Source organism: Aotus nancymaae, unplaced genomic scaffold (assembly GCF_030222135.1).
Source record: "Aotus nancymaae isolate 86718 unplaced genomic scaffold, 86718_ANA_hifiasm-v0.15.2.pri h1tg000032l_0, whole genome shotgun sequence".
Taxonomy (NCBI): Eukaryota; Metazoa; Chordata; class Mammalia; order Primates; family Aotidae; genus Aotus; species Aotus nancymaae.
The window spans coordinates 18,720,001-18,735,001 of record NW_026988445.1 but is presented as its reverse complement, the minus strand read 5'-3'; the positions used below and the strand labels follow the sequence as shown (position 1 = coordinate 18,735,001).

The 15,001-nt window shown below is 41.1% G+C and overlaps 1 protein-coding gene across 4 annotated transcripts in view; it reads left to right on the top strand.

Annotated features, from left to right (window-relative positions):
• Nucleotides 1-15,001, top strand: part of PCNX2 (pecanex 2) — a 308,138-nt gene that overhangs the window by 154,831 nt on the left and 138,306 nt on the right. For all 4 annotated transcript variants that reach the window (XM_064383610.1, XM_064383609.1, XM_064383611.1 and 1 more), the window contains exons 20-21: nt 787-928; nt 6,053-6,230. In XM_064383610.1, coding sequence (XP_064239680.1) covers nt 787-928; nt 6,053-6,230 — 320 coding nt within the window. The remainder of the gene's footprint in view (nt 1-786; nt 929-6,052; nt 6,231-15,001) is intronic.

The window sequence follows — 15,001 nt, the reverse complement described above, 5'->3', positions numbered from 1 at the left end:
TGCATTCCTCATTACCCCATCTCCTGCCATGAGGAATAGGAAGCGAAAGGATCTCTTCCCCATCAGCAGATTCAGAGGATGGGCAGGACACAGAAAACTAAGGCTCAAAAAGATAAAGTTAGTAATTCAAGGTCATTCACTAGTGGTTGGTAGAGACTGAATGCAAACCCAGGTTGGTCTAACTTAAAACCTTAGCCCTTAATGGAAATAGACTTCAATCTTTATGGTACTCCCTTTGTTGTAAGCACTCAGAAGAAAGGTGATAGATTCATAGTGACGGGGGTTTAGGAATCAGCTGTGTCTTATTTGCATGTATTGCCCAGGGATTTGTTTGTGGTTTAAAGATTAAAAAGAGAGAGAAGAAAGCCCAGAAACTAGCTTCAGCCACACAAGTGAGCCCTAGCTTAAAAGGAGATAGACCTATGGGATTTTTTTCCAACTCTTCATCCTTCACCTTCAACCCTTACTGCTCTGAGGTGACTTGATGCTATGTGACACCTCGTTCATTGGACTCAGTGAATTATATATGAAGAAATCAATTGACTTGAAAAATTGTGATGCTGATCTATATGACTATATGTATATTATTATTTATGAACTGTGTAGAAGCAAAGCTAACAGTTGCTGCCTGGAAAAAAAAAAATGGCATATCATGTCTAGTAGCAGGAGTTCTTAATCAACAGCTTTTGAATTAAAAGTGGGGAGAATATTAATTATTATTACCTGTACTTAAAGAAAAATCCTTTGATCAGTGGTTGTTCTAAGTGGTTTTTATATTTCTTTCAGATGTCGCCCATTTAATGTGGTTTGAAAGACTCTATGTTTGGCTTCAGTGTTTCGAAAAATACATCTTGTACCCAGCGCTAATTTTGAATGCCCTCACTATTGATGCATTTTCAATAAGCAATCACCGGAGACTTGGTACCCAGTAAGTGGATAATGGTTTATTCTTATAATTATTTGGGTCACATTTTCAAAATTGAGTGAATTTTCAGTAAACAGGCTGCAGAAAAAGCCAACCTTCACCTGCTGTTATTGGCCATGTAAAAATAAGCCATGGTGGTCTTTTACTCAAAACCCGCTGGAGCTAGACAGTTATTGCAGAGTGACTGGGGTGCAAATGAAGGTAGATCTGCTTGAAATGATGTGAGTAAATGTCAGTAGATTTGAAAATCATCCCGCAGAAGCTTAGTCAGTGAGCCTTAATAAGAAGACAGAAGCACAGTGTGAGTCCAGAATTCCTGGGGTTCTTAACATCATGCTTAGAGCTTTATGAACTGCCTCGTGTCATTTCATTTAGCAAATACTCTATCATTCTGTGCTTGGGGGAGGGGGAAATTAATCACTTCACTGCCGTCTCTGCATTTATGAAGAGAAGCCTCATAATTTAAAAACTGGCACAGAGACTTCATACTGTCAAGATGCCCATGTCTTTCAAAGCATTAACAATGTACAGTTGAGTTATTGGTTTCATATATTAAAATTAATTCTGAATTTACAACATGGAAATCTCGATAATCCGTGGATTTGTCATTCTGATGAAAGGTGAAAGTTGCTGGTCAAATAAGTTGTTAGAGTAGGAGGATGTAAAAGAGATGCTTTCCCAGATTTGCTCATTAGTCACGTTGCTTAAACACTGTGTATCCAAGTCAACCCTGATGCATAATCCCAAACATACTAATTCAAACCTGCTCTTCCTTTCAGGGTGTCATGAGGACAAATTGATTAATATTCTCCAAAGATTGAGCAGGCTAAGATAAAAGGCATTTTAATACTCTGTTGGACTTTGAGTAGATTCATAGTCACACAAAGCAGACACTAAAGGAAATGATCCCATAACCTGTCCTTATTGGATTCTGCTTTCTAGTCCAGACCTGTTTCTGTTAGACCAGGGCAAGAATTCTATGTCCTTTGATACTTAGAATTCTAGACTTCAAATCCAGGGATAGGAATTAGTCTCACTGGATTTGAAAAAAAAAAAAGGCAGATGATTGGACTTCAGACTCTTTATACAGTTTAGGTGGGACCCAGTGTAGGAGATGACCAGAATTTAGAACACCGTGTGCTTCTCTAGGGCAGGGATTCCCAGTATGGTATCATCCTGGTTGACCCTGTGACTCCCCCCGCCAGAACAAGGCAGAGCCTCAGCTTCTCGAATGGGGACACACATTCAAAGCCAGAGTAGCAAAGAAGATACCAGTGGCACACTGGGAAATCCAGCTAAAGGATTTAAAGTTTTCCCTACTCAACTGCAGGACAAGGACTTTGAACTAAGGCTATGGGGTTGAGGCCAAGTTGTTTGAGAAAATAGATGCAAGGGCTAGAACTCCAGAAGAGTCAAATAAACAATTAAGAGAGGGTCCATTTGGAAGTGCTATTATTCTCTATCCCCTGTAATTTTTTTCCAGACACTAAAGTCAGAAATGTGCACCTTACCTACATAGCTCTGAATATCCTCAACTCCCAGATGATAACATCAGCAGCTGTTTTGCTCAGAACCCAAACCTGGGAATTCCTTTCTATTCCTGATGCATCTGTAGAATTAAAAACAAAACAGTTTTGAAGGTTTCAGGCACCCTAATAGACCAACTGTTTTCAAACAGGATAGCAGGAAACCCTATATCAGTATCACTTTGAGACCTTTTCTAAACTAGAGAAGCCTAGCCCCTCGCTGCGACTTTTGAGAACCATTGTATTAAATAGTCGCAGAGTGAACTCTTCAACAGAAGACACTGTTTCTTATTCGACTTTTCAATAGCAAACCACTACAAAGTGTTAGACGGATGAACAGGTGAACAACCACTAAGGGTTTGGTAAATGAATGAGTCTGTGAACTGGGGGTAACTTGTTAGGTGTTTCTGTATCTCAGCCTGATCTAAGTGGATGCTCTTCATCTGTTCCAGGCCATTGTTCACCAATTACTACCTCAACTTTTATAAAACCTTCAGCTGAGTACAGTATATCTTCATGTAACATCCTGGATAAGTTCTTGAAAACTGTGACTTTAATCAAAACCAATACAAAACCAAATAAAACAAGTTTTATTGTAGGCTAATTGATAGAAACAAGAGCTAAGTTCCGTAGCATATTTCTGGTCACAAAAACATCACCACACTTCTAAATAAAAACCAAAACACTTCTAATATTAAACATTGAAATTAATGTGAATGATACATATATTTAGGAAAGATTAATACAAACAAGTAAGATAATTATGTAACCAAATATTTCAGTTCAGTGTATCTGGCGGCTAGAGCCTGTCCTGGCAGCTCAGGGTGCCCGGTGGGAACCCATGCTGGACAGGACACCTCCCATCACAGAACACACTCACACCCACGCCCACACTCAGCATGCCAGTGCACCTACTGTGCACACCTTTGGGATGTGTGAGGAAACTGGAGAACTCAGAGAAGAACCCACACAGACATGAGGAGAATGTACAAACTACACACCTACAGTGGTGTCCTGGCCAGGAATCCATTTTTTTTTCTTTTGAGATGAAGTTTTGCTCTTGTTGCCCAGTCTGGAGTGCAATGGCGTGATCTCAGCTCACCGCAACCTCTGCCTCCCAGGTTCAAGCGATTCTCCTGCCTCAGCCTCCTGAGTAGCTGGGATTGCAGACATGCACCACCACGCCTAGCTAATTTTGTAATTTTAGTAGAGACGGCGTTTCTCTATGTTGGTCAGGTTTTGAACTCCCAACCTCAGGTGATTCACCTGCCTTGGCCTCCCAAAGTGTTGGGATTACAGGTGTGAGCCACTGCGCCTGGCCAGAATCCATTTTTTTCTCATCAGCGTTATACTGATACAACACTGAGTGAAGCAAGTTATTTGAGGATCTGCTGTATACAATGATCTATGAGCCATTAATGATAGCCATTATTATTGCAGTGTTATAAAAACCATGAACATGAGTCCTTAAGATCTTCCATAGTTTTTTTTTTTTTTTTTTTTTTTTTTTTTTTTTTTTTTTTTGAGACGGAGTTTCGCTCTTGATACCCAGGCTGGAGCGCAATGGCGCGATCTCGGCTCACCGCAATCTCCGCCTCCTGGGTTCAGGCAATTCTCCTGCCTCAGCCTCCTGAGTAGCTGGGATTACAGGCACGCGCCACCATGCCCAGCTAATTTTTTGTATTAGTAGAGACGGGGTTTCACCATGTTGACCAGGATGGTCTCGATCTCTTGACCTCGTGATCCACCCGCCTCGGCCTCCCAAAGTGCTGGGATTACAGGCTTGAGCCACCGCGCCCGGCCAATCTTCCATAGTTTTAACCAGTCATCCCCACTAAACATAAAATGGATGCAGTCCATTGAACCTTGGTCACAGAAAACAGAAAGTTAGATTTGCTTCTCATTTGGATTTTGCCTGAATAACCCAGAAAATCAACAGTCTCCCCTGAAAACCAAAATATCTCTGTCTTAAGACACTTTATCATTGGGGTTCCTCCATAGGGCTTTGGCTGTCCCACAGGGGTTTTTGTACCTTGGGTTGTTGGCAAAGGCAACTGGACCTGAAGTCATATTTTCATACTGCATTTTCATCCTGGGCATTAGTTGTGTACTGGAAAAGGAAGGCCAGTTATGGAGCAGTGTTCAACCTTGCTTCAGGAACACTGAGGGCTCTGGGTTGAGGCTGAAGAACAACTTCCCTATCTGAAGTATGCATGTAATCAAGTGCTAGTTTTTCTCAGAAGCCAAATCCAAACCTGTTGTACAAGGCCTTGGGCAAACCTCACCTCACACATCCTGAGGCAAGGTGGAAACAGTCGCACTCCTAGGTCTGAAGGCATTAAAAACACAGCAGATTCAGGAATATGGAATTTCCAACTTTTTTTAAATGATAAAAATGACAATTTTATACTCCTTAAATAATCTCATTCTGAGATAAGATATTCACAATGCTGATGAGGGCTCTGAGTCCAAGATTCTTCTAGGTTGAGGGAAGTTGAGGCATGACCCCAGTTTTCTATCCTTAGCCAGGGAAAGAAAACCTCTTTTACAAGTGCAACCATTTTCTAGAAATGTTCCCACCTCTGTCTTTCAGTTCCTAAATATAATAGCATGTTAGAATTGGAGAGGAATTTGGTTAAAATTGCAGTGCCTTTCTTTGGAAAGCCAGGCCCTTCAAGAAGGCACTTGCCTGCTCTCTTGGGCTACAATAGGATGTGATCATTTGCGCTCCAATCTCAAGATAGATTGTTCATTTTTGACCTTATCATCTGAAGAATTGTACACATGACACATACTCCCTACACGGGTAAATAATAATAATCTAACTCCTTAGGCGAGAGCACTCAGGACTGCAGTCCTCAAAGCAAAGTCCTAGAAGAGTATTCCTTTGCCTGTTTTGCTGAGCTCCTTAACTGAAAAGGCCCATTCCATGGAGAAAAAGAAAATGATGATATAATTGTAAACAACAAAAAAAGAGAGAAAAAAACCTTATGCTCACTAGGATGACAAATATGCTGAGAAACGTTAGAAATTAATACGTAGAAATAGAAAAGGCTTTATGAAGATACTAGATTTTGTCTCTATTCAGAATTTCATATCTGTTGTTATGTCACTGTTCCAACTGGATTCTTTTCTCACGAAGAGGCATACACCGAGCTGACTCTAGCAGGGGCAGGATGTTGCCTGTTTTCTCATTTGGCATTAGACTTTCTGGGAAATGTCCATTATCATTGCAGCGGTGAGTTCAGATAAGCTCAAAAGGAGCTCTGTGCCCTTGCTGGAGAACATGAGGGACTTTGAAGAGCATGTGATGGAAAGAAAATGTCTGTTGTAATGGCAAAGACAATGTTCTTGAGAGTCACTCAGGACTGAATTTCCATTTTTTTCTGCCCCTGTGAGACCTTAGACAAGTTTCTCAAACTCCCTGAGACTCAATTTATACCTCTGTAAAATGCAGACAATAACGGGGACTCCTAGACTGGCTTTTTGTGCCTGTAAAATGCATAAGGCACCATCAATGTTGGAGAAATGTTAGCGAATGACACTCACCTAGCAGTGTGCATGCTGTCATTGATTGGGTCTTTTCTTTTTTTTCCCACAGCTGGGACATCTTTCTGATGATCACTGCTGGCATGAAGCTATTACGGACTTCATTCTGCAACCCAGGTTACCAGTTTATTAACTTGAGCTTCACTGTCATCTTTTTCCACTTTGACTACAAAGATATTTCAGAGAGCTTCTTACTGGATTTCTTCATGGTGTCCATTTTATTTAGCAAGGCAAGTGAATTAGCTATTTTCTTCACTTTAACATTTTAAAGGGGACAGTTCTCATGACATATTCTGAGTTTAAAATTTATTCTTTATTAAAAATTATGGGAGAAAATGAAATTGAATTATACATGTATGTTAAACTCTTGCTGCCATTTGGAGAAAATTGCCCATGGAATGCAAGTATGCCGTGTTATTTGCTAAAAATCACTAATTAAAATGAATTAGTCAATAGTGTGACTTTAAATTGTATTACCTTTTTCTCTGTTAACAATCTCATTATAAAACTTCTGTAGATCTTAGGCCAGGCATGGTGGCTCACGCATGTAATTCCACCACTTTGGGAGGCCAAGGCGGGTGGATCACCTGAGGTCAGGAGTTCGAGACCAGCCTGGCCAACATGATGAAACTCTGCCTCTACTAAAAATACAAAAATTAGCTGGGCGTGGTGGTGTGTGCCTGTAATCACAGCTACTCAGAAGGCTGAGGCAGGAGAATTGCTTGAACCTGGCAGGCAGAAGTTGTAGTGAGCCAAGATCACGCCACTGCACTCCAGCCTGGGAGACAGAGCTAGACTTTGTCTCAATAAAAAAAAAATAAAAAATAAAAATAAAAAAAAAAAACAAAACAACACACACACACACACACACACACTCACAAAACTTCTCTAGGTCTTAAAATGCTATGAATTAAAGATTAGTAACCAAGTTCGCTGGTTCCTTCCTCCCTATCTCCCTCCCTATTTCCCTCCCTTCTTTCCTTCCTTCCTGCCTGCCTGCCTGCCTGTCTGCCTTCCTGCCTTCCTGCCTTCTTGCCTTCTTCCTTCTCTTTTCTTTTTGCCTCTTGACGTAAATTTTAAGACCTGGTACCCAAAAGCAGGATCTCTTGGAGTATTTCCAATAACTTTAGCTTGTCTCAAGTCAGGATTTCATCTATTAAGCAAATTTATATGTGGGCAATGAGAAATCCTACTTATAATTCAGGCAAAATATGGGGCTAGTATCTAATGTTTAGTTAGTGTGAGGGAAATAAAATCCTCTGGATACTTGGGAGTTCCTCCATGATCATATCTAGTCTGATTACTGTAATGAAACCCAGGTTTATAAGCAGAAACAAATTTGGAACAGCTCTTGGTGGATAAACTCAGTGATGATACAACGCCTTTCACATGGTGTTCACACTCACAACCCCAGTTGAATACAGCAGCCATGGGGTTTCTTCTCGAGACTGACTTCAGCAACATCTTTCCCCTTTTAGTTAACAATTTTTAAAATTTTAAAGTTTTCTAAATTTTAAATTGCATTTTTTTCCACCTCTGAGTCAGTACTGTTAATCTTTATTTTATTTCAATTACTTACCTTTTCCTTCTACTGCCTTTCTCTTGGATTCTCTTAGGTAACAAAAATAAAAAACTCTTGTACTGTACTAAAGAAGCCTCATAAGTAACTGCCACCACCTCATATTGCATGCGAGTTTATTTATTTATTTATTTTTTATTTTGGAGACAGAGTCTCACTTCTTCACAAACAGTGCTACTCACAGGCTAGCGTGCAGTGGCACAATTATTGCTCACTGCAGCCTCCAACTCCTGGGCTCAAGTGATCCTCCTGCCTCAGCCTCCTGAGTAGTGAGGACCATAGGCATGAACTACCACCATCTGGCTAATTTTGTAAAAACTTTTTGTAAAGATAGGGTCTTGCTATGTTGCCCAAGCTTGTCTCGAACTCCTGGCCTCAAGTGATTCTCCCACCTTGGTCTCCCAGAGTGTTGGAATTACAGGCATGAGCTACTGTGCCTGGCCACAAGTTTCCTCTTATAACTCCAATTAGGCACTAATTTTCAGTCACCTATGTCTCTCTTGTGTCTTCTTCCATTGGTTTCTCACTATTGCTGCTGCAGCCCACCCCAATTTCTGTATTTTCTTGTAGACCCTGGCCTTGGTCAAACATTTGTTTCCTGTTTGTGTGAGTTCTGTTTTGTTCTGATTAACTTGTCCCATTTTTCTTACTGTTAAAATCACAGGCTTCCATAAGCTCTTTTCCTTCATTACGTATAAATTTCTGTTATCTCACATAATAAATGTAGAATTATATCCTATAATCTTTAAACTATTTGTGAAGTTACTAGAAGTTATTTCACTGTTTGCAGGGTAAGAGTTTATCATCAGACCTAAACTGTGGCCCAGTGCAGTGGCTCACACCTGTAATCCTAGCACTTTGGGAGGCTGAGGTGGGTGGATTACTTGAGCTCAGGAGTTCAAGATCAGCCTGGGAAACATGGAGAAACCCAGTCTCTACAAAAAATACTCAAATTAGCCAATCTGGGTCACAGGTGCCTCTATTCCTAGCTACTCGGGAAGCTGAGGCAGGAGAATTGTTTGAACCGAGGAGGTGGAGATTGCAGTGAGCTGAGATCACACCACTGCACTCCAGCTTAGGTGACAGGAATGAAACCCTGTCTCAAATAAAAAAAAAAAAAAAGATATAAAATGTGCCAGAAAGAGTTCAAATCCTGACGTTCCTGACTCTGGCATTATTTACATTTTGACATGATGATGTTTATATTTCTTTCTGAGCCTCAGTTTCCTGTCATGTGGAAAATAATAATGCAAAGTCATTTGAGAGGATTTGTCAATATAACTGAAAACAGTTAAGTAGAACATACTCTCCAATAAAAGGTCATGTTTTTAAAGCTGTGTGTAAGTAGAAAAAGAGAAATTACACACTGCTGTTTGTGAAGGGATGTGGCCACTTTTCCACACCGACCTGTCAGTTTCGTATCATCTTGTATTAGTGGGTGGCCCCAGGTGAATAGAAGAGGAGTGAGGTTTCTTTCTGTAAGAGTCCTAGAGCGTGGCTTCTAAATGAATCCTTATCTGTAGTAAGAAAAGTGGCTTTCATTTATGGGAGCACAGGCCACCTTTCTGCATTCTGACAGCATTCTGCACTGGCAGCAGTCTACTGACAAAAATATGTGGCTCAGAGTGGGTATCTCACCAAAGGGGCTTTCAAGGAGCAGAGAAAGGCAGTAAGCATGGCTGTTGGTCATCCTTCTAGTCCATGCAGACACTCAGTGACATCCTGTGCAGAATGGGGAGGGTGGAACCTGACAAGAACATGATCTAGGCCAGGCACGGTGGCTCACGCCTATAATCCCAGCACTTCGGGAGGCCAAGGCAGACACACACCTGAAGTCAGGAGTTTGAGACCAACCTAACCAACATGGTGAAACCCCGTCTTTACTAAAATTACAAAAAAAAAAAGATTAGCCAGGCATAGTGACGGGTACCTGTAATCCCAGCTACTTGGGAGGCTGAGGCAGGAGAATTGCTTGAACCTGGGAGGCAGAGGTTGCTGTGAGCCAAGATCTCGCCACTGCACTCCAGCCTGGGCGACAAAGCAAGGCTCCATCTCAAAAAAAATAAAAATAAAAAGAACATGATCTAAAAAATCCACAAAAAACTTAGTTGTGCGGGCATTTGACTTTCACTTTGCCATCATCTTTTTGAAGCACCAGTTAAAATATGAATAATTTCAGATAGAACCAGAGTAGCAGCTTTCTTATTTTCTCTAATTGAGGGAGCATTAGCACATACTATTTGAATAATCCACTCTTAGCCTGGGATAATAGCTAAGTGTCAAAGGAAAAAAAGAAAAATTAGTGAGACAAAAGCTAGGAAAATAGGCAGCAAGTCGGAAAGTGGGGATTCTGAGTCCTGGTCCATCTCGCCTCCTGCGAATGCCTGATCACTCCTTAGCTTTAGAGAGCTGGTGACAATGAGTTTTCTGGAATGAGAAGCATGCTCTTATTGTCTGATAAAGAAGAATATAGTGAAAGAAAGAGACAGCGTTTGTGATTTTCCTGGAAAAAAGTCAGTAGATATAGTGACAGAAGATGATCATATCAAGGAGAAGTTCACAGTTAAGGTCTCCTATAAAGATTCTGCCTGAAAGTCCTAATTGATAGCTCCTTTTCATTCTGCTCATTTTAATATATCGTTTTCAAAAAAAATTATCTTTGAATGTATTTCCTAAGGGCTTTCTAGAAACCTCCACTGTTGTGCTTACAGGCAATCCTGCTCTCTGGGGCGATTCCTTGAACAATGTGAAATGTTACTTGTCCACTAGACTCATGTATGTCTTGCTTATAACAGGGCCTGTCATCTGACCACTGCAGGTATCCCCCAGCCCTCCCTCAGCATTGTTCCTGTTTTACTAAATAGAGAAGTATTGTTAGCCTGGCAGCCCCCCTTACAGAAGGGCCGTGAGGTTAATGAAGCAACATTTGGTTGGGCACTCAGTTTCCTTGGAAGAAAGGAGCTGCACAAATATAGAACACAGTATTATTTTGAGTCAGTTGCCTCTAATCCTTCGGGCTTTATGAGTAGAAAGGGAGGAGAGAAGTGATTAGTGGAAGAGTAAGATCAAAGCGCCAGGAGGCCGAGGAAAGAAACAGACGGCTTCCAGAGGGCCCAGGCCCTGCCCACATGATATTCTCTACCTCCCTAAACCCCCAAATCCCCCAATGCCCCTGAGGTCTGGAGGACGAATATTGCCTAGTCTCTTCAGTCTGCCAGACCTGGTTTTTTTTTTAAAAAAAAAAAAGGAAATACTGAGTTTCAAGGCCGGAATCCACTAGGCCAAATTAAGTACAGCTCATGTATTACAGGGTGAGTGGGACACTTTCTAGTGAATGTTGCCCTGGGCTTGCATGTGTGTAGATATGTGAGTGGGTTTGGGGGCTGGCGGGGGGGGTGGGTAGGAGGACAGTGAGAAAGAAGGGCCCCTGCATGTCCCTTCCTGAGTCATATGACCCTCCAACCACACATCCTTTTTCCCCACTCCTTCATTTCCTCAATCCCTTCCCTCTCTTTATCTTGCTTCTCCAGTCATTCTTTTCTTTTAAGAACTTTTGTTATTCATTGGTGACATTTCTGGTATGTCTCAGTCTTTAGGGGACGGTAAAACATGCAGATGAGGATATTTAGTTGCAAGGAGTATTGATTGGTGCAGGAGCAAAGATGGCAAAGCCTCTTTCCTGCCCTCTCATTGGCCCTGAAAAAGTTCTTAAAAACCACTGTTGGCCGGGCGTGGTGGCTCATGCCTGTAATCCTAACACTTTGGGAGGCCAAGGCGAGTGAATCATGAGGTCAGGAGTTCAAGACCAGCCTAGCCAAGATTGTGAAAGCCTATCTCTGCTAAAAATACAAAAAATTAGCCAAGCGTGGTAGTGGGCACCAGTAATCCCAGCTACTCGGGAGGCTGAGGCAGATAATTGCTTGAACTCAGGAGGCAGAGCTTACAGTGATCCAAGATCATGCCACTGCACTCTAGCCTGGGCAACAGAAGAGAGACTCTGTCTCAAAACAAACAAACAAAAAAACATTCTTGTTTGGGGCACAGTGGCTCACGCCTGTAATGCCAGCACTTTGGGAGGCCGAGATGGGTGGATCACCTGAGGTCAGGAGTTCAAGACCAGCCTGGTCAACATGGTGAAACCCTGACTCTACTGAAAATACAAAAATTAGCTGAGCATGGTGGCACATGCTTGTAATCCCAGCTACTTGGGAGGCTGAGGCAGAAGAATCACTTGAACCGAGGAGGCAAGGTTGCAGTGAGCCGAGTTCACCCCATCGTACTCCAGCCAGAGTGACAGAGTGAGACTCGGTCTCGAAAAAAAAAAATGTTTTTAAAATCATGGTAACTTTGGGTTGTTAGAGGATGTAGAAGCAGGACTTGAGAAAATTCTGCCGTAAGATCATTCTGCCAGCATTTCCAGAACACATTAAACATAAAATTCTACAGGCCATTAGTTCAACATGGGGCATAACACTTTCGCCACTTAGGAGATCAAAATTAATGCATGAGGTTGTACTTATCAGAAAGATATATGAATAGTCACACCAGAACCGTGATGTGTGGCTTTGTCAACCACATTAGGTGTTCAAGTTATATGAAACTGAAGTTTCTAAATGGCATTTTCCTTATTTTGTGAGTACAAGCAGAAAGTCTTGGATTAAAACGGAGCCACTTTTAAAAAAAATACATACTTATACAGAAGTATTTGTTCAAAATACTTTTGTTCAAAAAAGCAATTGTTCATTCACTGAGTACTTATTGGGTGCCTGCCAGGCATTGCACTGGGTATTATACAAAGGTTGTTAGTAATACAAATGATGCCAAATCTTTGTTTGGTACTTTCTGTGAGCCAGGAACTATTCTGAACACTTTGTGCATAATAACATACGTAATCTTCACAACAGCTTTGTAGGTGGATATATCTCATTTTATAGATGAGGAAACTGAGGCACAGAAATTAAGTGAATTGCCAGAAAGTCTCCTAACTATAAAATGGTAGGGCAGGATTCAAAGCCAGGCAGTCTGGCTCTGAGTCTGTATTTTGTGATGCTGCCTTCCCTGCTTGGAGAGTTTGGATAAAGAGGCAGACAAGTAAAAAGGTAATTACAGGAAAGAATAAGGGGGGTGATGGTGGTAGAGTTTCAGAAGTGCACATAAAACTAGTGCCCAGTCTAACCTGAGAGAATAAAAAACAATGCTCACCTTAAGCTTTGAAGAAGAATGAGTAAGTCAGGCAAAGAAGGAAAGTGAGTTACGCAGAGGAAACTGCATGTGTAAAGGCACAGAAGCAAGAGAGGAGTTGGCACGTTCCAGAGACTCTGAGATATTTGGGAAGTGTGAAAACCTGGAAAGGACAGTGGGTGGTTGGGAAAGTGAGAGATGAACCCCGAGGTGTCTATGAGATGAATCTCAAAGGACCCAGCATGCTAGGAAATTTCCTTAGGCATTCCCAAACCGGAAAACCACAAGAGTTTAGACTTCATTGCTACATAAGCTGACAGATGTTAAGCAGAGGAGTAACAGATCAGAATTGCATTTTAGAAATGTCTCTTTGTGGAAGTAAATAAACAATGAGAAGGCATGGAGTCTTGGACCTAAATAGGAAATTATTGCAGTCATCCAGGCAACTCATGAGGACTTGAACCGAGGTGGCAGAGGCGAGGGGAAGAAGGGAACAAATTCAGGAGGCATTTAAGAGAGAGAATTGATGACATTTAGTGACCTTATAGATACGGGGGACAGTGCACTGAGGGTGAAAGCCACCTCTGGGAGAGCTCTCAGTGTACTTCAGTGACTAGAGGAAAGGGGGTATCATTAACTAGATTAAGGAATAATAAAAAAGAGAAGGACATTTTTGGGAAAAGGATGTTAGCTTTGATGTATTAGATTGTGGAATGAGAGTGATAAAGGTCAAAAATAAAAACCTGGAAAACAGGATTTTTATTATTTTATTATACTTTTAAAAATTTATTTAATACCTAAATATATTCTTGTCATGATAAATTTAGAAAAGCAATGGAAAATACAAAGAAAGTCTGTTTTTATACATACCTCTCTCTCCTTAACCCCAGCCTCTTCCTATGGATAACTATTATAACTGTTTTGGAATAAATTTTTCCAGTCCTCTGGTATATTTACACACACACACATTCACACAAATTTAAAATTTCAATAGGTTCATTCTTTACATGCCTTTTACCTCTATTTTTTGCTTAAAATATGTCTTAGAAGACTTTTCCATGACAGTACATACTATGTTGCCTCTTCCTTTTGACTCCTGCACAGAATACTACAGCATGTACCGTAATTTGATGAGTTATTCCATTATTAACAGGCACTTAGTTTGTTTCCGAACTTTTCTGTGGTAGTTGGGACTTCTTGGGTCACAAACCACAGAAACTCAAATGAAACTGGCCTAATGACAAAAGAGAATTTAACAGTTTACATAACTGGTTGAATAACCCAAAGGCATTAGCGATACCATTGAAGTTCTGTTTTTAATTTCTCCTTCTCTCCCATCTGTAGACTTCATAGTTAGATTGGCTCTCTCTCCATGGTGGTAATTATGGTCACTAGCAGGTCTATATTTATAGCATTCTTATAACTAATAATCATTCCCTGAAAGAAAGAATATCTTTCTTGATAGTTTCAGCCAAAGTCCTGGGGTGAAGGAGAAATCTCATTGACTTTTTGAGCCACATGTTCATTCTTAAGCCAGGTACAAAGGCAGGAGGGATATGGGTTCCCTAGCTGATGAGTCCTGGACTTTCCCTGGAATTTTAACCAAACCGCAGGGATGGTAGTCAGGGGAAGCAGATGGAAGTGGCAGGTAGCCACTGCACTGGACTACACAGAAGGTCACATTTAACATGCTGGTGCATGTGAGTGTTTTAGAAGCATAGACCCCTGGGATTGGACTTGCTGGGTCAAGAGGATGCTCTTGAAAGGGTCTCAATAGAGGATTGTTCCAAAACACATATTGCTGCCAACAAGGATGACACCAGCATTTAAGAAACAGGTAGAGGAAGGAATATGTAAGAAAAGATTGAGAAGTGACCCATGAAACAAAATTAAGTACAGTATAATAGCAAGAAAGAAACAGTTTTGAGAAAGAAGGAATAGCCAGCAATGTCAGAGTCTTCACAGAGATCAAAACCCAACACTGAAATGCCACTACTAGATTTAGCAACAGAAAAGCCATTGGTAAGGCTGACAGCACAGTGGTTCTGGCACTGTTAGAGTGAGTTCTCCAAGGTCTGGCAGTTTGCTGCCTGACTTACTTCCTTCTTTGTATCCTCTGTGCTTTCTTTAGTGTCCTTGGTAGGGTGAACTCTCAATACCTATTTGTAAATGACCAAGTCTATTCATTGATCACAGGTCAGTGTATTTAAATGTGGGTATTTGGGAGAACTTTGTAATGTG